The sequence below is a fragment of the Bombina bombina genome, chromosome 5, assembly GCF_027579735.1.
Source record: "Bombina bombina isolate aBomBom1 chromosome 5, aBomBom1.pri, whole genome shotgun sequence".
NCBI classification, from domain to species: Eukaryota; Metazoa; Chordata; class Amphibia; order Anura; family Bombinatoridae; genus Bombina; species Bombina bombina.
This window is the reverse complement of record NC_069503.1, coordinates 939,539,695-939,564,694: the sequence shown is the minus strand read 5'-3', so window position 1 is coordinate 939,564,694 and position 25,000 is coordinate 939,539,695. Positions and strand designations below refer to the sequence as shown.

At 37.4% G+C, this 25,000-nt stretch overlaps 1 protein-coding gene across 2 annotated transcripts in view; it reads right to left on the bottom strand.

Moving 5' to 3' along the window:
- TMEM70 (transmembrane protein 70) overlaps window positions 1-8,864 on the bottom strand; it is a 10,220-nt gene extending 1,356 nt beyond the window's left edge. The window contains exons 1-2 of one of the 2 annotated variants that reach the window (XM_053713157.1): window positions 8,557-8,864; window positions 6,000-6,111 (exon numbers count right to left, since the gene is read on the bottom strand). In XM_053713157.1, coding sequence (XP_053569132.1) covers window positions 6,000-6,111; window positions 8,557-8,733 — 289 coding nt within the window. In that variant the 5' untranslated portion in view covers window positions 8,734-8,864. The remainder of the gene's footprint in view (window positions 1-5,999; window positions 6,112-8,556) is intronic. The other variant, XM_053713158.1, reaches the window with a different exon arrangement.
- Between the last annotated feature and the right edge of the window lie 16,136 nt (window positions 8,865-25,000).

The following is a 25,000-nucleotide window of genomic DNA, read 5'->3' as shown; positions in this document are numbered from 1 at the left end:
GGGAATAGTCCGCCTTAAAAATTCTTGTTTCAAACATTACTATAACACATGAGACGTTCGGCGCCCTATCCCATATCGCGATTCTTGTCCAATTAGCAGCTGTGAACGTCGTCCAATCGTTAGTCAGGTTTCTCACTCTGACTTCCACACTGCTGCTTTTTAAACTCGTGTAATTGAATGTACATTTATCCCTCTGAGGAAGAAGGAAACTTTGAAACGCGTCACACATTGTACTCATGTATATCGAGTGACTTCAATTCCACTTCAAAATAAACAGCAGGAGGGCTAAACCACATCCTTGTGCTATATATGCTATGCATAGTTCATCCAAAAAAAAAAAAGAGGGGGATCTGTTATGGCAACAGATAAACAAAAAACAGTCAAATTACAAAAACGGAAGTTGCTGCCTCCTGTCACTAGGTTATTTACATATACACAAAAGTACTCATTTTAAGTACCAATCAAAATCACAGTAAATCATACTCCATATAATACTGAGCACATTTCTTACTAATTCTATCTCACACTGATACTAACTGATTTGAGTAAGATGACCAAGAGATATGATCTAAGATAAAACTTAAGCACATAGTTAATGCAATCAAAAACAAACAGCAACTAAATTATCTTTCATCCAAAAGACATGAGAGCCAGACTTGCTTATTGAGACCTCGGGGTGCCATTGTTTACTGCTTATAAATCTACTCAATCTCTCTTCTGAGTAGTAATTTATTCACATTTCCACCTCTGCTCTGGGAGTCTGTTGACTTGATCTATGGGCATACATCGAAGGTCAGTGACCGTATGTTTCTCTTGCAAAAAATGCAATGTCACAGGCTGGTCACTCTTTCCTTTCTTTAGGGCTTGTCTTATGCTTGACCGGTTATTTGCCATTATGTCCTTCAGGGGGCACTCCGTTTTGCCTACATAGGTAAGGCCACACAGACATTTAATAATGTAGGCCACCATCTGCGAAGAACAGGTTAATCTATGCTTCAAATAGATCCTTTAGCCCATCCTAGGGTGACAAAACAAGTTGCCCACAATAAGACTGTTGCAAGTTATACAGCCATCTGATCTATGGAAACCTGGGTTAATGTCCAACTCCTGACGTCATAACCAGGTGGTCCTAACTCTTTCCTCTCCTATATCCAATAAGAGGGCGGGTTTTAAAAACACCCTTCAGAGAGTTATCTGTAGATAAAGTGTCCCAATACGTGTATATTGACTGTTTCATCTGCTGGGTAACTAAATTAAATCTAGGGGTAAAGAGGCATGAAGGTGGTTCAGAGCTTGCAGCTCTCTTGGTCATCTTACTCCTTATTCTGGCACTCTCAACACTATTTAATGAAAAGCCTCTGTCAAGAACTTTGTTGGTCATTTCCACCCCAGAATAAAATAGGAACAGCAGGCACCAACAAGGATGTGGTTTAGCCCTCCTGCTGTTTATTTAGAAGTGGAAATCTGTTTTCAGTACTTTTTTCTAATTTTTAGTTTAGTAGTTTTTTTGGTGATGGTGTCATCACAGGAAGTTGGTGCCTGCTGTTCCTATTTAGCGATTTTTAGATGAGAAGTCTGTATAGATTCCTGTGTGGAATACTATTTAAGGTGGGTGTTTAAGTTTGTTTTGTATCCTTGATAAAGGTCCCAGGTGGAGGACCGAAATGTTGGATGTATTTGGATGTGAAGTGTACCACAACATGTGAATAAAGTGGTAACATCCCTATTGAAGAAACCGGGTGCAAGTTATTTCTTTGGAGTGTGTTTGGAGACTCTGCACCGGCCATTGTTACCTTAGAGTGACTGCTATGGTTGTGTAAGATATCATATGGTTTGTTTCATGTGCACCCCTTCATTGATATTCCCTTAGGAATCATACATCAAGTGTTCACTGTCGCATGGAACCCTGACTTTTACCGATGAAGAGGCTGAACAAATCCTCTTTACAGAATCCTTCAGTGAGGCTGTGGACTCTAATAGGCCGAATGATATATTTAATGAGTTGGTTGATTTAAAAAAGAAAGAAGTGGAATCGGATCTGCATGGTATCACACCGTCTGAGTACCATAGAATTAGGAGGATCCCCAGGGCTTTAGGGTTAAAAACGTACCTACCATTGGTAGGAATAACCCTGAATTTTACAGGAACTGGTGTGCTCTCTTAAAAAAGAAGTGTTCACTGGATTTAATTTTGATTGTTGTTAAGGAGGTGAGCAGAGAGCTTGCAGTCATCAGGGAGAGGATTTTGAAATTAGAAGCTATTAACATCCCCATTCTTGAAGAGGATAAATCTGTTAAGTGGGTTGAGATTCTTAAAGAGCAGATAGATTAATTTAAGGAGGATTTAAGAGCTTTTAGAAAGAAAAAGTTTGTCAAGGTGAACAAAGATTATACTTCGCACAGAGTATATAAGTGGCTGTCAGGACAGTCTGAAGGTGTGCCTAACAGGAGGCGAGGCCGCAGAGGAAGGAGGGAGAATAGAGCTGTGGATAGTAATACCACTAGTAGCAGCAGCGAGGAAGAAATTAGAACAGGATCCTCTAACCAGGAGGTTTTTCTGGAGCGTGGGTCAGAACCAGACGCAGGAGGACTAAGAGGGGAGGTTATAGCAACAAGATTAAGAAGTGCCAGACGAGGGAACAAAAAGTAATATATAATTTGAGTGACTATACCCTTTTATACCAATTTTATACCATTTTCCAAATAACCTTGAGGTTGATATTGAATTAAGATGCAGAGGTTTTAGTGGATCTACAGGAGATAGATCTGACTTTAGGTTGAAGAGTGTTAAGGGCTTCTCAAGTACTAATGCCAGCATTTCTACCTTTTGTCATAGGGTTAGACAAGATGTCATGATGCACCCTAGGAAATGTTTTTTTAATTTAACTAAACCTGAACTGGACGCACTTGACACTTTAAAGAAAAATAACAATATTGTGATTAGGTGGGCCGATAATGGTGGGGGCATCGTGGTACAAAACTATAGCTCTTATCGAACGGAAGTTCTGAGACAAATGACTATATTTCAGTGTATGAAAAGCTAGACCGTGACCCCGCCATTGACATCAAAAGAGAAGCTGATAGATTGATCAGTATGGGTGTTGCAGGGCGGCATATTAATGAGGAAACTGGTTTATTTTTTACTGAGAAATTTCCCATCAGACCTATACTATACTGCATAGCCAAAATCCATAAGGATCCGTTGGCACCACCTTGCCGCTCAATTGTGTATGCCAGGGGAACTGTGATGCAACCCATTGCACAGTTTATAGATTTTTACCTTCAGCCCTGTGTATGGGAGTTAGTGACTGTGATAAAAGATACTTCTCATTTTTTGCAAAGGTTAAAAGATATTGGTGAAATTAGGCCTGATATGATTTTAGTAACCTTAGACGTTTCTAGTCTTTATACTAGCATTGACATACAAGAGGGCATTGGTAGTGTGCTGGAGGTTATCTGAAAAAGTGGTCAGTATAATGGTCCTTGTAGCGGTTTTCTATTGGATCTGTTGGATTTTGTTTTGTCTACTAATTATTTTAAATTTGAGAAGTCACACTATAGACAAAGGGTTGCGACAGCGATGGGTTAGAATGTGGTCCCATCGCTGGCCAACATATTTACGTTGGTATATGAATAGCAACACATTTTGGGAGATATTAAATTTGGTGATAAAAGTTTATTGTAGATATATAGATGAACTATTTTTTTCTATGAACGGACACCATACAACGATAATAAACCCTTGATTAGGGAATGGATGTGATATAGATTACGCAAAAATAAAACATCTTTTTAAGAAAGCAAAATATTAAATAGCACAATAGTACAATAATAAAAAGCACAATATGATAAAAAGCACAATGTATGGTAAGCTCAATATGATAAATTCGTGGTTAGCACAATATATAATTAAAAACACCTATTGAAACACCATATAGGTGGAAAATCGAGCTCAGTCTAGGTTCTGTAAGGTGCACCTTATAAGTATAAGAACCAATAAAAACTTGGCTAAATACAGTTAGTAATGTTCCGATGGGTAAATTATTCCAGATATGATGATAAAAATTAGTGTTCACAAATGTGATCGGTGGAGGATTGGGCTAGTACACCCTTGTTACAGAGTGACGGAGGTTCCCCTTAAGCGCTCTCTCTCACCCCATTTATTCCATTAAAGTGAAAGTCAACCATAGCGTTTTTAAAACGCTAGGGTTGACTGTTGAAATAAATAAAGGGCACTTTCAATCAACAGTCAACCCTTGCGTTTCAAAAACGCTATGGTTGACTTTTACTTTAAGTTTGTTCTGTATCCTTGATAAAGGTCCCCGGTGGAGGACCGAAACGTTGGATGTATTTGGATGTGAAGTGTACAAACAATATGTGAATAAAGTGGTAACATCCCTATTAAAGAAACCGGGTGCAAGTTATTTCTTTGGAATATATTTAAATTTTTATCAATTTTAAATGTATTTTTTTTATTGAACGCTAATGCTCTCTTATAAGTATTTAGGTTCTGTATTCTAAATATTTTTTACTAAATAAAACTTTCCTTTTACAACAGTTTTTGAATACTTTAAAAAACAAAAAAATTGCAAAATGTCATTGTAAAAAAAGTTAAATATTTTGCAATCAAAGTAAGATTACATAATAAAAAGATATAATGTGGAATAATGTAAAATATTTAAGTTTGCAGTGGGAACCAACAGAGTTCTGCATACCTTAGCTGCTCTTTAATTTACTGAAATTCAACTTTTAAAAGGATAACAACACAGTAGCAGGGCCCCCTCTGCAACAGACACTGACAAATAAGAGAGCAAGAGAAGCAGTGAGAGACACAGTAAAGGCACGAGTATAGAACAGATTTGTTAAGAATCCTACAGGATTTACATAAAGTAAAATTTTGCAGCTGAACTGATCCTCAGCTATACACCTTTTCTGGCATGTGGCATGGTTAGATTTGTAAATGCCCAGTCACAAAACACAGTCTTGAGCAAGGCTGGGCAGTTGAGTAATGGGCAGTGTGCACCCTGGTGTGTGGGTTTTTCACCGGCACCCTGGTGCGTGGGTTTTTCACCGGCACCCTGGTGTGTGTGGGTTTTTCGAGAGAGTAATATTGACCTTTTAATAGCTATACACTATTTCACATTTTCATATTATTTGATTTTAGAAAATACAATCATTCCGTACAAAGAAGCTAATTACAGTTTACAAAACCTAGTCATTATTTTTAGTGTCTTTAAATGTGACAGAAAATCAGAGTTTAAATATGACTAATATAAAACATTTTTTTGCAGATTTCTAGGCCTGGGTGATCATACAGGAAGAGATGTTATTTTTAATTTCATAATCTCGGCTATAACTTCCTTTTCCATCTTTCACCTACTTGTACTTTTCTCTATAAGTCTACCTTGTTCAGTCTTATATTCGGGTGTCTTCACATGGTTGTCTCTTGTCTATCATTCTATACCACATTCCTGTTTGTCAGACTGTTCTGTAATATTTCCTTCTGCTAACCAGAAGTGATACAACAGAATAAAGACCGTCTTTTCTGCCACTCTAATGCTAGTATCACTACTGTGTCACTTAATCCCCTTTCCTACAGTTTGTAAGACACAAAATGTTTTATTAGTGTAAAATGTTATGGAGATTCGGCTTGTCTAGACCTTTAGAAGCATTAACTTATGGTTAGAATATAATAGACTATTATTTAATCATGGAGCCTTTATATTCCTGTTAATATGACAGTGAATGATGTATGTTTATATGTTATTATATTCTAATTCTGAAAAAAAGAAAATTAAAAAAAAAAAAGTAAAAACTAAATAAAATTGCAATCCAGCCAATAAAACTCCTCTCTTTCGAATTTCTAAGATATTACAATTTTCATATATAATGATACCTTCTAAGACAAACAGTAAGTGTTAGACCTTACTATACACATCTTTATAATATAACTGAAAAAATAAATCTCATAGACCAACAGAATATAATAGAGTAATGTACCAAGCACAGCTTTGGCCAGATTTCCAGTATAAATCAATCGGTCTTCCTTAGGTTTTTCAGGAACAGGTGAAGTTGTAAAACATCGAAGAGACGTCACATATGGGAGAATTACCTGAAAGGAAAAAAGTAAATAATTGCACGCATATCTAGCAAGTTAAAAAAAACAGTCTACACAAGAATTTTTATTGTTTAAAAAGAGAGATAATCCCTTTATTACCCATTCCCCAGTTTTGCATAACCAACAGTGTTATATTAATTAATACACTAATCACCTCTGTGATTACCTTGTATCTAAGCCTCTGCAGGCTGCCCCCTTATTTTAGTTCTTTTGACAGACTTGCATTTTAGCCAATCAGTGCTGACTCCTAGATAACTCCACGTGTGAGCACAATGTTCTTTATATGGCACACATGAACTAGCGACCTCTAGTTGTGAAAACTGTCAAAATGCATTCAGATAAGAGGCAGGCTTCAAGGGCTAAGAAATTAGCATATGACCTACCTAAGTTTAGCTTTCAACTAAGAATACCAAAAGAACAAAGCAAAATTGATAATAAAAGTAAATTGGAAAGTTGTTTAAAATTACATGTCCTATCTGAATCATGAAAGTTTATTTTTGTCTAGACTGTCCCTTTACATGTCAGACAGATGTATGTGCTGAGACTTGTGATTATATATGATACAATAAAGTTATAATTCAGATATATAAGAGAACATACTTGAGTATCATGTGTCTCTAACATTAGAATTTCACATAAAAACACAAACATCTTGCATACCACAGATAAAGTAAGCTAAAGCAAAGGTTAGATAATGCTGTTTCAATCACCAAAAAAGAACGGTCTACATGGGATGCGACACAAAATAGTTCTTAGTGGTTGGGGGTGCACATCCAGTGGAGCCCATATCTTGCTCCCCTCACCACCTAGTTGTATGCAACCACTCATTTTCACACACAGCAAATCTCTACCATAAGTAACGCTTTAAATAAAGGTTGCAGCATGGCCATTCATTGCTTTTTATACAGTCATTTACTAATAGGAAGAGGCAGGCATGTTTATAAGCAAAACTTGAATGCTAACCTTAAATAATTATACTGACTTCTATGAGAAAGTGCCAAAAGTGATACTGCTTCCAGTATTTTCCTTATCCAACAAATTCATGCTCTGATATAGGTCTGAATTGGACAGTTGTTTGTCTGAAACCAATTACAGGTGATACAGGAGTAATTTAATTCACAGTAGAGTGCATTGGGGGCGAAGCTGAACAATTTAAAACTGATGTCAGAACTTTTTTTCAGGCATGCTTAATAATAAATGTCTTATTTTACATAATGAATATTTAAAGGGCCATTATAGTAAAACAAATAACTTGCTCTAAACCACATAGGGGTTAAAACACAGTAGAAGTACTGCAGGGGTCTCGCAGAGCACTGCTGGTCCTGAGAGGAACATGCCAAGTCACAGGACTCCAGAATGTATCACTGCCTCCAGAATGTGAGCTTCCAAGCATCACTTGATTATCAATAGACATGTTAGCAACCAATCTAGAGCCAATGTATGTGTAATGTATAAACATTTGTATTCAGGGGGTAGAGGAATATGCTGAAAGACTGCACTTAAAGGGACATTCCAGCCAAAATTGGAATCCACAAGGATGCATTTCAGTTTTGAATAAAGGAATTTCTGTAATATAAGTCACGTGTATTAGCAAAAATGCTTCTAATAAAAGCTATTTCAAATATGTCTTTAAGTATGCACTGTGCACCATCATTTTAAGCACAGCACTTGCTCAGAAAGCCTAAGGTGCAATTTGTTAATTGCTGACATGATACAAGTCCCACTGGCACTCTGAGCAGCTGCAGTATTTAAAATACTAGTGCACTGAGAATGCCTAGCTATGCTTCACATGCAAAGAAAAATGTTATCACTAAAAAAGTGATACATTTCTTTAAAGCTTTTTTTGGCAAAACGTGTACGTTGCAAATGTTTCTATGCAAAGATGTAATTCATCCGCGTTTAAATTTTGACTGGAATGTCCCTTTAACAAGTGTTAAAGTATCTTTAAAAGGGTACATTAAAGAAAAGCAGGAACTTGTCTAAGAATAAATTAGTTGCCTGAAAAGTTTTGTTTGAAAGAACAATTACAATCTGTGCTTTTCCAGTCACTATGCAACAGTTTAGGGATTTGTATGCATTTTTAAACAAAATGCACCCAGCTTTATGCATCACTTCCATGTTGCCCTCATCCTGTAGAAATATAACTCATTAAATGTGAACTTGCAGCAGATGTCAGAAGCGTGGAACAGTACGATCTGATTGTATACTTTCGTTTCACAGTGTGATAATACCAGTAGTGTTATCAGAAGAACAGACTCAACATAGCGTGTCACATCATGTTTTTCTCATGATGTTCTACTGCATCCCCATCACTCTATCGCCTCAAGTGTATAGTTTAGAATCCATCAGTGCCGGTGCAGTCACTCCTGACACTTCGTAGATGTTATTCCGTACACTGTGACAACTATACCAGACCCATTATACCCCGCATTTACTCACTGCAGCAAACACAGTGAACACACCTGTACAGGGTGCACGTGTCTCTTCCTCGCCTCTTGAACTAAGGGCAAGAGGGGTCGTGTGCCAGTAGCTACACAGCCGTGGATTTGTGCCCGCGAGTACACACTGCCCCTGCACGGGGCCATCAATATGAAACCAGCTTGCGTCGAGCGGCATGTCAGGGCAGCAAAACGAAACATTTTCTAAAGCTAACCCGGTGTCGTTCCGACGGGTTTCAAGATTCGACACCAGTGTTCAATCACTATTTTCACCCTTGTCACAGCGTTAAAGAAAGTGTGCAACAGAGTTTAGGTCCGTGCTAACACAGAGACCAGTGCTCAAGCGTTCCTATCTCTAAGCAACTATTTCTACACAATGACCCCGCACAACACGAAGTTATTCTTTCAATATCCTCAATATCTCCTACAATGTGAAATTCTGTGGCAGTTCTTTTAGTCATTGCAGTATTATATGAGCCTGATGTGTGATTACAGGAATGGCTAAAACATTTATTTTTGGGGGGGTGAAAAAAAAAGTTATGAAAAAGTCAGGCATTACATGAGACAGTGTGACACTATTTGAGGTCTGTTGTACAGATCATACTATGGGCAAAATTTATTAAGCCTGAAAAAATGTACTTAAAATTTCATGATTATTTCCGCAGTAGTTCGCAATGTATGAAGTAAAAAATGTCGCCAGTATTTATCAAAATTTTAAAGACATTTTTGGGGCAATTTTTTTGCTATGTTAAGCGAATGGCTGATCTAGTTTTTTTGCGAAAATATCGTTTTCACTTTATCAATCTTAACTTTAGCCACTGGTAAATGGTTTTATTGTTTTTATCCTATTATAACAGAATAAATTAACCCTGTGATTGTTTGTAAGAATGTTATCTCTTATATATTAAAGTTATTTTTATTTTGCCCCTTCTGTGGCTCTCTTTTATCGAGGAAGATTGCCGTTTTTTGGAGCTTATCTTTGTTCTTATTAGTACACTTATTTCAATTGCACTATAAATTATTTTACTTTTTTATAAATCTGTATACACTGTATACCTTTTTGTTATTTAATTATTATTCTACAGGTTCTGCGCCTTGTTGTGGACAATTTCTAACCCTAGATACAACCATTACTGCAAGAAAAATACATTTTTCCATTTTCCCTCCAGACAAACAACAATATCGCTCTTTATTTTTCACTATCTGGCAAGATTAAAAACAGTGAATATTGCATGTGCCACTTTTGATAAATATATGAGAACTGTGAATATATACGGGCATTTTAAAATGCCAATAGAGATTAATGCAAGAATTAGGCATTTCCAGACAACTTATTCGCATATATTAAAGACTTGCGTATGGTCAAGTCAATTTATTCGCACATATGAAAAGTTGCGACTTTATTGGCGCATAACCTTTCATAAATATGGTGATATCATTTGTGAGGGGGTTTTTTTTACGACAAATGTGAGAATTTTCTTTTTCTCACTTTGATAAATCTTGTCCTATGAATCAGTAACATCACACTTCTAAATTAAAAATACAATCATGCAGCTATTTTTCTATATGATCATGCAAGCTCTGAAAACTCCATAGGTGATTCAGCTATAGTGATATTAAAGTGATGGTTGAGTTTCCAATTTGTATAATCAGATACGGAATGGAATCAATATTTTAGATGGACTTTAAGTCATCCAATCAAATTAAGATATGCTATAACTTACTTTTTAATATAGCAATGAAATTCTAATAACCCGCGTTCCAGGCCGCCCACTTCTAAAGCATTTTTTTTGTGAGCTAACGATTTTGACTATTGTCCAATGAGCACTAATCTAGCCACACAAAAAAGTTATGTGAGTGCCGTATAGCTAGAGTGCCAATTAGATTACAGTTCAAATTGTTAGCTTGCAAAAGAAAAAATACTTTTGAAGAAGGCAAAATTAAAATGCACACATGAACATTTTCATTTTTACCTTTCTGTCCCTTTAAAGTGATTGTAAAGTTTAATGAATAAGTGCCCAGTAACTAAAAGTAATCTTTAAAACAGGGGCACTTTCATTAATTTAACTTTACAATGACACTTATTTTTAAAATACTTATCTTTGCGTTATGGTAAACATAACGCCTATCCTCCTGCTTTCATTAGCATATCGATGACGATCCGGCTTCCTCCAATTGTTGCGTGCTCACGAGCTGGACGCCGAAAGGCCACACAATGATTGGAGGAAGCCGGATTCCTCATCGATCTGCTGAAGAAAGCAGATCTGCAGGCGGAAGATCGGCTTTATATTTACCATAACGCAAAGGTAAGTATTTTTAAAAAATAAGCGTCATTGTAAAGTTTAATAAATGAAAGTGCACATTTTTTAGATACCGGGAACTTATTCATTAAACTTTACAATCACTTTAACATTGGCAGATCTGCTTAAAAGGGAGGTGTGACACATTATAGTCTATGTAAAACTGGTTAAAACACTGGGATTGATCACAATCATTTACAAAATCTTATCAAATTATTTATCTACATAAATCCCCATAAACTTACTTTAATGGTGATGTTTGTAGAAAAATCGTTAGATAAATGTCTAAAGGGTTGTGAGCGACCCCTTGATTTTAAGTGACCTAGGCTCATTTAGAAAGTCTTTACGTTTTCTAAATACACTGTCAGTAAAGAATTAAAAGTCTATGAGATATACAGTTGCTTTTATTATGCTGCTATAACAGCACATTCTTTTGTAAATTACTGGGGGGGGGGTTCCAAGGCAAAAAATAATACCCACAATAAATGTGGGTAAGCTTCTGAAAAACAGTAATAACTTTTACTAGAAGCATTTTTTTTTGCAAAAAATGCTTATTTTTAAAATTAAAGTGCACCCATGCACATTTCCGTTTTGACCTTTTTATCCATTTAAATATAATTTAATATTATAAAACATTCAATGTGTTCTGTAACAACCATAGTAGGTGTGAGCTCTGATAAATGTAAACTTGTTGCAGATAGGGTTGCCAGGTGTCCAGTATTCAACCGGATAGTCCAGTATTTTAGCAGGCTGTCCAGTAAAATGTACTAAAATACTGGACACTTAAATGAAGAAGTTACACTGTGCATTTTTTATTATATCAAAGTTGCCAACAGTCCCTAATTTCCAGGGACAGTCCCTGGATTTTGTTGTATGTCCCTGGATTTTTTTTGTCCCTGGAAATGTCCCTGAAAATCTCTTTTGCACAACATTTGTTGTTTGCATATATATATATATATATATATATATATATATATATATATATACATATATACACACACACATACATATATACAGATAGATAGATTATAAATAGATATAGTGTATTATTTAAATATAATTCATTCCTAACGGAATATTATTATTATTATTGAATGGGTTCACATATTATTTGTCTTTCTAATTTTGATGCTGTGTTGTAAAAATAATCATATGCCCAGAATGTGTTCCAGAGACTGGGTAGGTGTAAGAGCTTGGTGCTGTAATCTGTATAATAAACTATGTATAAGTCTAAATTATACTACTACTTTGAAATGGGTGTGTTTTGATTGCAGAACTGAGTGGGCGGAGCAGTTGAACAGTAGGTCGTCAGTACTCCAGTAACCCGCTTGCTTGCTCTGCTGCAAAGTGTCCCTGGAATTTTTTTGGAAATGTTGGCAACTATGTTATATGTGTTACAGGCAACCATGGGGGTGTTCAATCATTGCTGGGTGTGTACCTCTAGCAGCCAATGGGGTCACATTACTGCTCTGTACATGTGTTACTGGCAAACAAGGGGATAAAATGACTGCTTAGTTGTGAAAAAATATATATGTGGTGGGATCAAGTGTGAGGTCTAAGGTTGAGTTTTTGAGGAGACATCGTGTAAATCACCTATAGGTCATCCAGTATTTTTATGAAGCACAGCTGGCAACCCTAGTTGCAGATATTATAGCTATGATATTAGAGCCTGGGTGATAAAGAGATTTCCACATGATCATTTTTAATTTGATAGTGGTTTTACGGATCATGTAATCTGGAGAACCTCAAATATTGTTTCACACTGTTTCATAGTATGACTTTATGGCTATGCAATGGTGTTCAGGGTTTTACATGTTTTAATGCCCAAACTTTATTGTTATTGATATGTTATGGAATGATTCTATGATTTGGGTCCCCGACTGGGTGTTTCTATGATTTTTATTAGGTTATGATTTAAAATTATAGAGACATGTAAAGCAAAATTAAATTATTATAGTTCAGACAACTTTAAGACACTATTCACATTACATCTATTATGAAATTTACTTTGTTCTTTTGGTATCCTTTGTTGAAATGCATAGGTAGGCTCAGGAGCAGCAAAGCACTACTGAAAGCAAGATGGTGATTGATACCTATGCACATATGCCTTTTTTCATTGGCTTACCGGGTGTGCTCAGCTAGTTTCCAGTAGTACATTGCAGCTCTGGAGCTGACTTTACCTGTGTGTTTAACTCAGTTGCAGGGGTTAAACAGTTATATGTAAGCAACATTAACAAAATTCTCTAACACATTTATTTTTCCACCTCTATGTTCCGTTACGTTGCAATATGTCTAATTAAGGCACCAACACAGACGAATAAAAACTGTCTGGAGACATTCTGTAAATAAACTATTGTAAATCAGGGTCTGTTCATGTAAACACAAAACGCTTGTATATTTTGTTACAAAGTTATTATGGTAACTTTCTGGTGACCGCAAATTACAGCCACCTGCTGAAGTTTGTCGGAAAAGAATGTGGGACAGATTACAATGAAGACAGCCTATAGCATTGATCAGACCAGGCTGATAAGAATGTGGGTCAGATTACAATGAAAACAGCCTATAGCATCGAACAGACCAGGCTGATAAGTATGTGGGTCAGATTACAATGAAGACAGCCTATAGCATCGAACAGACCAGGCTGATAAGAATGTGGGTCAGATTACAATGAAGACAGCCTATAGCATCGAACAGATCAAGCTGATAAGAATGTGGGTCAGATTACAATGAAGACAGCCTATAGCATCGAACAGACCAGGCTGATAAGAATGTGGGACAGATTACAATGAAAACAGCCTATAGCATCGAACAGACCAGGCTGATAAGAATGTGGGTCAGATTACAATGAAGACAGCCTATAGCATCGAACAGACCAGGCTGATAAGAATGTGGGTCAGATTACAACGAAGACAGCCTATAGCATCGAACAGACCACGCTGATTAGAATGTGGGACAGATTACAATGAAGACAGCCTATAGCATCGAACAGACCAGGTTTATAAGAATGTGGGTCAGATTACAACAAAGACAGCCTATAGCATTGAACAGACCAGGCTGATAAGAATGTGAGACAGGTTACAACGAAGACAGCCTATAGCTTTGAACAGACCAGGCTGATAAGAATGTGGGACAGGTTACAATGAGGACAGCCTATAGCTTTGAACAGACCAGGCTGATAAGAATGTGGGATAGGTTACAATAAGGGCAGCCTATAGCCTCGAACAGACAAAATCTGCGACCCATCGCAATGTGCGACCGTGTCACCACCACATTTCTGAGCACACACGTGACGGGTCGCAGAATCCGACGGAACAGCTGAGCTTGTCAGATTTTGCAGCCTTCACCGTAGCGTCGCTGTTCCACAGCTTAACATGCCTTCATAAATTCATATTTTTAAGCAGTCCTGGGGAACGGATATTAATATGGAAAAGCCTATGAAAAATAGGTTAAAACTTTGACGAGAGGCTGCTCCATTTTATTCTTTCTCCATTAAATTCTTACTATCATACGGTTACCTTTTATCTTATGTTTGTTTTCCACTGCTGAAGTCAGTTTAAAAAACAGTAGAGTTGTACACCTCTCCCCTTGCTTAAAGTACCACAAAACATGTTGAAATGTTTGCATATTCTAAAAGGGCTAATTAAGTAAAACATAGTTTGCATAAAAAAATTGTTTAAAAATTGCTGCAAAGTATTTTAAAATAACTTTAAAAAATAAGCAAAATGACTTACATAGCTGTGCTTTCTGGAGTAAACCGATTCACCACCCCCTTATCAGTGTTTAACATCAGAAACACAGGCATTGTATTTTAACTGAGTTCACAGCAGCTTATTTGCTTCCAGGCATGCTCCAGCAGATAATACCCGTTAATGTCTTGCATTCTACCAAAGCAAAGATGGATCTAGATACAGCCATAGAATGAATTGTGTGGGGGGAGTTAGAGCTGTACAATTCGGACACTTAAAATAAAGTGTTAATGACAAGGCACTGCAGTATAAATTTGCAGGTAAAGTAATTATTATTTATTTATTATCAGGTATTTGTAGAGCGCCAACAGATTCCGCAGCGCTATAAGCATAGGAGGTATACAAGATAACATTTATAGTGATCAAATGGGTAGAGGGCCCTGCCAAGAGTTGCACTGTTGTAGTCAGCTCTTATAAAGGTGATCTACAGACAGCTGGGCTCATAGGCTTACATTCTAAGTGGTTCAAGGTGAAAGCAATGGAGTTAGGTAAGGTAAGTGTAGGTTGTATGCATCCCTGAATAGTAGAGTCTTTAGGGAGTGCTTGAAGCTGTAAAAACTAGGGGAGAGTAGAGAGAGGAGGAGAGTAGGTGATCGTGAGCAGAGCGAAGAGGACGGGAGGGAGAGTATCTGGAGACAAGGTCTGAAATGTAGGGGGGAGCAGTGCAGTTGAGGGCTTTATATGTCAGAGTGAGGATTTTGTGTTTAATCCTGGAGGCAAGAGGAAGCCAGTGAAGGGATTGGCAGAGAGGTGCAGCAGATGAAGAGCGACGTGTAAGGAAGATGAGCCTGGCAGAGGCATTCATTATGGATTGTAATGGAGCTAGGCGGCAGCTAGGTAGACTAGAGAGGACGGGAAAAGATGAGAGTGGATTACAATCTTAGTTGTGTCTTGTGTAAGGAAATGTCTAATTTTAGAGATGTTTTTAAGGTGGAAGCGGCAGGCTTTAGCCAAGGACTAAATGTGAGGAGTGAAAGAAAGGTCTGAGTCAAGTGTACCCCCAAGACATCGGGCATGTGGGGTAGGGGTAATGATGGAATTATCAACAGTTTTAGAAAATTGGTGGGTGGAGATTTTGGAAGAAGGGGGAAAAATAAGGAGTTCAGTTTTGGAGAGATTTAGCTTAAAGGGATAGTTAACTCAAAAAATGTATTTTTCTATTTTGAAACTTCATGAAAATATAACATATGTTTGTAATAGGTACCTGTTAACAATTTAATACAGTTTTTCTGTAATTTCTCAATAAAATTTAGATTTATGCCAGAGGGGGGCGGAGCCAGCACTGACTGAGGATGGCCGCACATTAGGTGAGCTCCGGTGTCTAAGCCCACATAAGTGCCCTAAAGGCATTTCAGACCTTGCATATCACCTTGGTTACACTGATCGAAGGTGTTTAATTAAGGTCTGAGCATAAAAATGAATCGGTGAGCGGCCACTGATCATTTCGCAACCATTAACACCAGCTGGCCTGAATAGCGAGTGAAAACAGCTCAAAAAGTATTGAGCTAACGGAGGAACTACCCGATACACCAACGCACCGATCCGGTTGAGGAATATGGAGTAATGCTGCTTGGCGGGGGAAAGATACCGCTGTTATAAAACAACGGGCAGAGAGGTACAGAGAATGATGGCGGTCGCCATTTTAAAAGCACATACGCACTTAATATAACAAGCCTCCCTGAATCTGAACCTCTGCTACAGCAACTAGACGGATAACCGGAACAGGAGAGAGACAGGCTAAAGCACCCTTCTCACTACAATCAGAGGCAGTTCCCCAAAAATAAAAGGTATCTACAAATATTTATTTGCTAAACAGCGGTCTTAAGCTCAACTTGCGGTTCAGCCTGTGAAACCCCTAAGATCTTCCAGAGCAAGAATACACTGGCAATCAAACAAATTAGGGGACAGCAGGCACACTGAGGGCTTTATCATACACAGAGTAAGCACATATGAAAGGTGATGCATGCTTAGTGAACTGTCTGATTATAACGCGTCTGAGTAATCTGAGTCTTTTACAATATCACACATGTAGTAGTCATACCATGAAAAGCTGATTATAAAGAAGAGTGTACCCTGTCTTGGATCTAAACATATCAATGTTAACTGTTAATACTCCATGATATCAGTGTCTATACTTCAGCACCAACTTTTTGCACACTACCTACTTTGCTTTATTGTGTCTCCCTTTCCTATGAGATATATGTAAAAGCAGCTAAGAGCAAGTGGAGTACATATTATATACCATCACATTCCAGATCAGCTCATTGCTCTAGGGTAAACACAGTCAAAATGTCTCCTAGAAAAAGCATATCAAAAGGAAAGCAGAACAAGGGAAGCGGACAGGCAAACCCTTCCATGGATGATTATTTCAAGGCCTCTGCACCCCAGATATCAAAAGAAATCCTCACAGCATCGCAAAGATCACATAATTCATCAGACACTTCAGACTTAGGTTCTGAGGAAGAAGAAAACATGCTGTCTGTGCCACAGTCTGTGCTGTCTTCTATACCCTCAAAGCAAGATTTCTCTGCATTGATTTCTCAGGTGAAGCAATGCATAAAGGACGAAATATCAGATCTGAAAAGAGACATAAAGGAGATTGGTACCAGAGTCAATACTTTAGAAGATACTGCTCAAGAACATAATGCCTGCTTCACAAATGTCCACAACCAGTTAGAACAACAAGACCAAACCATCAAACAGATGGAAGATAAAATCGAGGACATAGAGAACAGGTCTAGAAGACAAAATATTAGAATACGTGGTATTCCAGAATAAATAGAGGCCTCAGCATTAAATGACTATCTGCAAGCTCTGTTCTCACAACTACGAGACCCAGCAGACAACTCAATAATTGGTATAGACAGAGCACACAGGGCCCTTAGGCCAAAGCCTCCAGAATCTGCACCTCCCAGAGATGTGATTATAAGAATCACCGACTACCAGCTAAAAGAACAGCTCATGAAAGCAGCGAGAGACAAGCGTCCCATCCAGAAAGATGGCAGCACCCTTCAGTTTTTTGCAGATCTATCATCCAGAACACTAGCCAGAAGAAAAGAACTTTCTCCATTGACGAAACTCCTACAGGCTAGAAATATCCCTTACAAATGGGGACATCCATTTCAGTTGCTCATCGTATGGAAGAACAGAAGGGCGAGTTGCTCTTCACCTGAGGAGATTGAAGAATGCTGCAGAAGATTAGAAATACCTCCACCGATGGCTGACTCTGACACAAGACAAAGTATTGCCCCTGCAGGGGGCCCTCTTGCCTCTCCCTTAGCACAACGTAAGGAGTGGCAAACAGTCCGCAACAAAAGACTGAAAACACCCATACCACCTACAGACTCCAGAGCCCGCCTGGGCTGAGTATGTGTATAGTCCTGTATCCTTTGCTAGTTGTGGGTTGCCTAACCAAACGTTACTAGCCGGAGTGTGGCGGTGACAGTATGAATATTACTAGTTGTTTCTTTTGTCTGTTCTGGGTTTCTAAAAATGTATAGTTCTGACCAAATAATAACAAAGCTCTTGCTATATTAAATATAGGTCATAAGAAGTAATGAAACTGCTCGCACTATGTGGGCTGAATGATTCCAAAAAGGGATCTTTCAGTCATTTCCCTCTTTAGATGTAAGGTAAAAGTTTTTAAAATGTTCGATGTTTATGTTTTTAGTTTGATTTTAGGAGTTTACTTGCAGAGATTCTTCCTCAAACAGATGGATAAGTCTACCAGATGACATAACTAATGAATGATAAAGGTAATAGAGTAACAGACGCCACTGTCCATTTTGCAACACAAAATGTAAAAGGTTTCAACACTCCATCCAAAAGATCAATGGCCCTTAGAGATATAGTACAAAAAGGGGGGGAGATAGTAGGCCTGCAAGAAACTCATTTTAAGAGAGGGTCTATACCCAAATATCTCCATAGCTGTTTCTCCCAACATTTTTATAGCGCGCACAGGAACAAAAAGATAAATGGTGTCAGCATTTTAATACATAATTCCATACCTTTCAAATTAATAGCCCAGAAGAAAGACACAGAGGGCAGATTCTTAGCTATTAATGGCATATTATACAATAAATTGGTAACTATTGTGAACATATACGCTCCAAATCACAAACAAGCATTATTCTTCAAGGCTATAGTCCCTCTACTCCAGGACATTCACAAAGGTCAGCTGATAGTTTTAGGAGATTTTAATTTACCGCTTAACCCTAAATTGGATAGCTCAAACCCGCACATACAAATTGCAAAACGCACACTTAAATCAACAGGGAATTTTTTAAGAACCTTTAGTTTACACGACTCTTGGAGAATTGCAAACCCTGAACGTAGAGATTACACATTCTTTTCTAATCCGAATAAAAAATACTCCAGAATAGACTTTATTTTATTAGACCACATAATCCTGGCAAACGCTAAATCAACATCTATCACACATACAGCGTGGTCAGACCACTCTATGGTTAGATGTGTTATAGATTGGCCCTCAGCTCCCACAAAGGAATTTACATGGAGGTTAGATGAAACTTTATTACTAGACCCAATGATATGTCATACCTTGAAAAAGGAAATCAGGGAATATTTCACACAAAATGCTAGGGGGGATGTAGCACCTGCCATGGTTTGGGAGGCTCACAAGAGCTACATAAGGGGTACTCTGATTAAACTACGTGCTAACAAGCTTAAACAACAGAGAGAAGAATACACACATATCACTAAGGAGTTAGAGCACTTAGACTACCTACATAAAATACACCCACAAGATGAAAAAGTCCTACAACAGCTAAAATTCTATATATCTAAGCTGAGATCCCATTTACATATAAAAGCACAGACAACAGCATTTAAACTCAAGCAGAAATTCTATCATGATGCCAATAAACCGGGACGTCAACTAGCCAGATCACTAAAATCCAAACAAGCAAAAACTTATATTTATTCAATAAACACCCAAAAAGGGGAAAGAGTGGAAGATACCAAACGCATAGCTGAGATCTTTAAAAACTACTACCACACACTATACAATCTCTATCCAAATAGATTAGTTTTAGATCACGAAACCAAATGTACAAACTACATGGACAAAATCAAGGTTCCAGAAATCTCTGAGACAGACAGTGAGATGTTAAAGGCCCAGATAACTCACAAAGAGATCATGGAGGCCATTGGGTCTTTGAGGCCGGAGAAGGCTCCGGGACCAGATGGATTCTCGGGCTCTTATTATAAAGTATTCTCGCATCTATTGTCTCCTCATTTGTTAGAAACTTTTCACCAGATTGATAATAGGGGTACACTTCCAGACACCATGCTACAAGCAGTTATTACTGTTCTCTCTAAACCAGGTAAGAAACCTGACACACCAGCGAATTTACGCTCCATATCGCTATTGAATATAGACCTAAAGGTCTATGCCAAAGTTCTAGCAGCCCGACTTAAAAAATTATTACCACATTTGATTTCGCCAGATCAGGTGGGGTTCGTATCGCGGAGAGAGGCAAAAGACAACACGGTTAAATTACTAAACTTATTAGATTATATAAATACCAAAAAAATACCATCAGTAATGCTTTCCACTGACGCTGAGAAAGCGTTCGATAGGTTAGATTGGACCTTTCTAGAATCCACTCTTCATAAGTTCAAGTTTCCCCCTCCATTTATAAACAGAGTCATGGCCCTTTATACATTCCCCACAGCCCAAATCAGAATAAATGGTACATTATCGGAACAATTTGAAATACGTAACGGCACTCGCCAAGGCTGCCCAATGTCCCCACTATTGTTCATCCTTTCACTAGAAATGATGGTGTGTAAAATAAGATCAAACAATAGTATAACAGGAATAAACATTAATCATAAAGAATACAAATTATCTATGTTTGCGGATGATGTCTTATTGACCTTGGCAAACCCTCTTGACTCTCTCCGCGGTACAATCAGAATTCTTAGATTATGGAGAGGTTTCAAACTTCTCAATAAACACCAATAAATCAGAACTGCTGCCCTTAAATTTACCTATCAATATCATGAACTTAATTCAGATCCATAGTCCCTTCGCGATACAACAGAAATCTATAAAATATTTAGGAGTACACTTGCTGAACAATATAGATTCCATTCGAACATTTAATTACTCCAAATTGCTAAACACAATTACCAATCAGGCGTCGTCATGGCTGGCTAAGAATATATCTTGGATTGGGAGAATAAATACTGTTAAGATGGTACTCTTACCAAAGATCCTATACATCTTGCAGACGCTGCCACTACCTAACACACAGACATACATTTTGAAATTACAAAAAGTTATTCACAGTTTCATTTGGAAAAGAAGGCCCCCTCGAGTAAATATGCTGTCCATGTATGCAAACAAAGATACGGGGGGCTTGGGTGTACCCAATATAACTTTATATAAACAGGCAATCTCATTGCAAAGAATTATTGATTGGAGTAGGCACTCAGTAGAAGAACCTAAACACTGGATCCATCTAGAACATGACATCTCGGGTATATCACAACTAGGGGGGTTATGTTGGCTACCTAAATTATTTACCAAACCTCATACTAATTTCACTGCCACTATCATAAGCACCCTTAGGGATTGGAAGTTTATTCGAGATAGATATCAAAGTATTCCTAGCGCTTACTCCCCGTTGACACCAATTCTGGCAAATCCCGAATTTATAGAGGGACTAGAACATAGCCCAGGCCATAACATTAGTCTAAAAGGTTACGTTCCAGTATCATTAATGACCAATCTGGAGAAAATAAGCCCAAGATCTGATCTTGTGGATATAGGAAATGGATATTTCACTCAATGGATGAGATACCATCAGGCGAGCCATTACATTTATACGCATAGAGATAGGGCCAATTTTCTGAGAAAACTGACAACGTTTGAACAGATGTGCTTTGACAACACTACACAAAAAAAAGATTATTTCAACCACATACAAACTACTTCTTGAGGCCACAGCCCCCAAGCCCCACAGATATATAAAAGGGTGGGAAAGAGATCTTACAGGGCCACAGGAATCTAAAACTTGGACTCAGCTCACACAACTCATGCACTAGAAACTAACTATAAAATATTGTTTCGTTGGTATCTCACACCAAATAGACTGAAGTATTTATTCCCCTCGGCCACTGAGAAATGCTGGAGATGCAGACAGGCGGTGGTCCTGTGAGTTAATCAAACCATTTTGGATGAAAATAATAAAAGAAATAAATACAGTCTTATCTTGCAACATCACACAGGATCCACTAATATGCATGTTTAATATGTTGAACGATGTTAAGTGTACCATTAAAAGAAATTTGGGGCATATCATGTTGAACGTAGCCAAACAGCTCATAGCCTCCTCATGGAGATCTGATAAAATCCCAACAATAAGTAGGTGGAGGGAGAAAGTAAAAGAAACACTGATGCTAGAGAGATATTCCTATTTTAAGACAAACAGGTTAACAATGTATACCGACATGTTATTTTTCTGGGAGTCCTACGCTGGTCTTTAACTTAACTTAGTCTGAGTTATTTCACACTTGTATTAGCATGTTGGGGGGCAATAAGTGGCGTCTGGAAATACAACATACTATGTAAGCTGAGCATATAAACATAAGATCATGTCACAAACTTTACAAGACTTGGGAAGTTACTCTCTGCAAGATGTAATTGTTGATAATGTTAATGTTTAGTTAGTTCTATTCACTAAGTGTTAATATTAGCGATTGGTTATAGAGGTCCTAGGAAGAATTTTGCACTATTTGAAGTCTTTGGATTATGATATTAATTGTATACTCAATATGTATCATCTGTTGTACCTCTTTAAACAAAAATTGCAATAAATAAAAATTTTTAGATTTATGCCAAACCCATTTTTTACCTGATAATGCCTGTCCTGTTACAATGTTCTAACTAGGTAGAAACATATGGCGGCTCGCATGCACATTTTAAGCATTATTTTGCCAATGCCTGCGCATATAGTTGCCCATGTGCCTTCTCTCCTGAGGCGCATCACAATCCAAGCTCCTGATAGAGAGCGGACATGTAGATGATGACGTCACTATCAGAGAGTGTGGCACATCCCAGCACAGAAGTCTCTCAGCTATTAGAGGGAGCAGACGCATCATCATCATTCAATAGCTAGGTAAATATCCAAACTTTCCCTAGACTAACAAGCATATAGTTTATCACAAAGAAGCAAAAAAAAAAAAGGATTCCTGATATGCATTTTCAAACCTTGTGGGCATGCGATTACAATACATTAATAGACCTTGAAATTAGTTTATTTAATATTCATTACATATGGGTGAGACTCGTTTGTGATTGGCTGTGGCACATTCAATCTTTTGGGCTATGTTCTACCTTCTTTTATGGGAGGTTTTTGCAGCTCCTTTTATAAAAGAATAACGGCGAGATTACGAGTTTTGCGGTAACAGGGGTGCGTTGCTAACGCTTAGTTTCAGCTCACCACTCACCTAAAGTAACGCTGGTATTACAGGTTTTTTTTAAACCTGGCATTAGCTGCAAAAAGGTGAGCGTAGAGCAGAATTTAGCTCCACATCTCACCTCAATACCAGCGTTGCTTACGGTAGCGGTAAGCTGGCTAAACGTGCTCGTGCACGATTTCCCCATAGGAAACAATAGGGCAGAATCGGCTGAAAAAAAATGTAACACCTGCAAAAAAGCAGCGTTCAGCTCCTAATGCAGCCCCATTGTTTCCTATGGGGAAATACTTTTTATGTCTGCACCTAACACCCTAACATGAACCCTGAGTCTAAACACCCCCAATCTTACACTTATTAACCCCTAATCTGCCGCCCCCGACATCGCCAACACCTACATTTTATTTATTAACTCCTAATCTGCCCCCCCAACGTTGCCGCAACTATAATAAATGTATTAACCCCTAATCTGCCGCCACCAACGTCGCTGCCACTATAATAAATGTATTAACCCCTAAACCTAAGTCTAACCCTAACCCCCCCAACTTAAATATAATTTAATTAAATCTAAATAAATTTACTATAATTAACTAAATTATTCCTATTTAAAACTAAATACTTACCTGTAAAATAAACCCTAAGCTAGCTACAATATAACTAATAGTTACATTGTAGCCATTTTAGGATTTATATTTATTTTACAGGCAACTTTGTATTTATTTTAACTAGGTACAATAGTTATTAAATAGTTATTAGTTAAAATAAGTACAAATTTACCTGTAAAATAAATCTTAACCTAAATTACAATTACACCTAACACTACACTATCATTAAATTAATTACCTAAACTACCTACAATTATTTCCAATTAATTTAAATAAAATAAATTACAAAGAAAAAAACCCCCACTAAATTACAGAAAAGAAAAAAAGAATTACAATTTTTTAAAGCTAATTACACCTACTCTAATCCCCCTAATAAAATAAAAAGCCCCCCAAAATAATAAAATTCCCTACCCTATACTAAATTACAAATAGCCCTTAAAATGGCCTTTTGCAGGGCCTTGCCCCAAAGTAATCGGCTCTATTACCTGTAAAAAAAAATACAATACCCCCCCAACATTAAAAGTCAGCACCCACACACCCAACCCTACTCTAAAACCCACACAATCCCCCCTTAATAAAACCTTACACTACCTCCTTGAAGATCACCCTACCTTGAGACGTCTTCACCCAGCCGGGCACAAGTGGACCTCCAGAGGGGCAGAAGTGTTAGGTTTTATTAAGGGGGGATTGGGTGGGTTTGAGAGTAGGGTTGGGTGTGTGGGTGGTGGGTTTAATGTTGGGGGGGTATTGTATTTTTTTTTACAGGTAAAAGAACTGATTACTTTGGGGCAATGCCCCGCAAAAGGCCCTTTTAAGGGCTATTTGTAATTTAGTATAGGGTAGGGAATTTTATTATTTTGGGGGGCTTTTTTATTTTATTAGGGGGATTAGAGTAGGTGTAATTAGCTTTAAAAAATTGTAATTCTTTTTTTATTTTCTGTAATTTAGTGTTTGGTTTTATTCGTAATTTAGTTTATTTAAATTAATTGTATAATTGTAGGTAGTTTAGGTCATTAATTTAATGATAGTGTAGTGTTAGGTGTAATTGTAATTTAGGTTAGGATTTATTTTACAGGTAAATTTGTACTTATTTTAACTAGGTAGCTATTAAATAGTTAATAACTATTTAATAACTATTGTACCTAGTTAAAATAAATACAAAGTTGCCTGTAAAATAAATATAAATCCTAAGATGGCTACAATGTAACTATTAGTTATATTGTAGCTAGTTTAGGGTTTATTTTACAGGTAAGTATTTAGTTTTAAATAGGAATTATTTAGTTAATTATAGTAAATTTATTTAGATTTATTTAAATTATATTTAAGTTAGGGGGGGTTAGGTTTAGGGG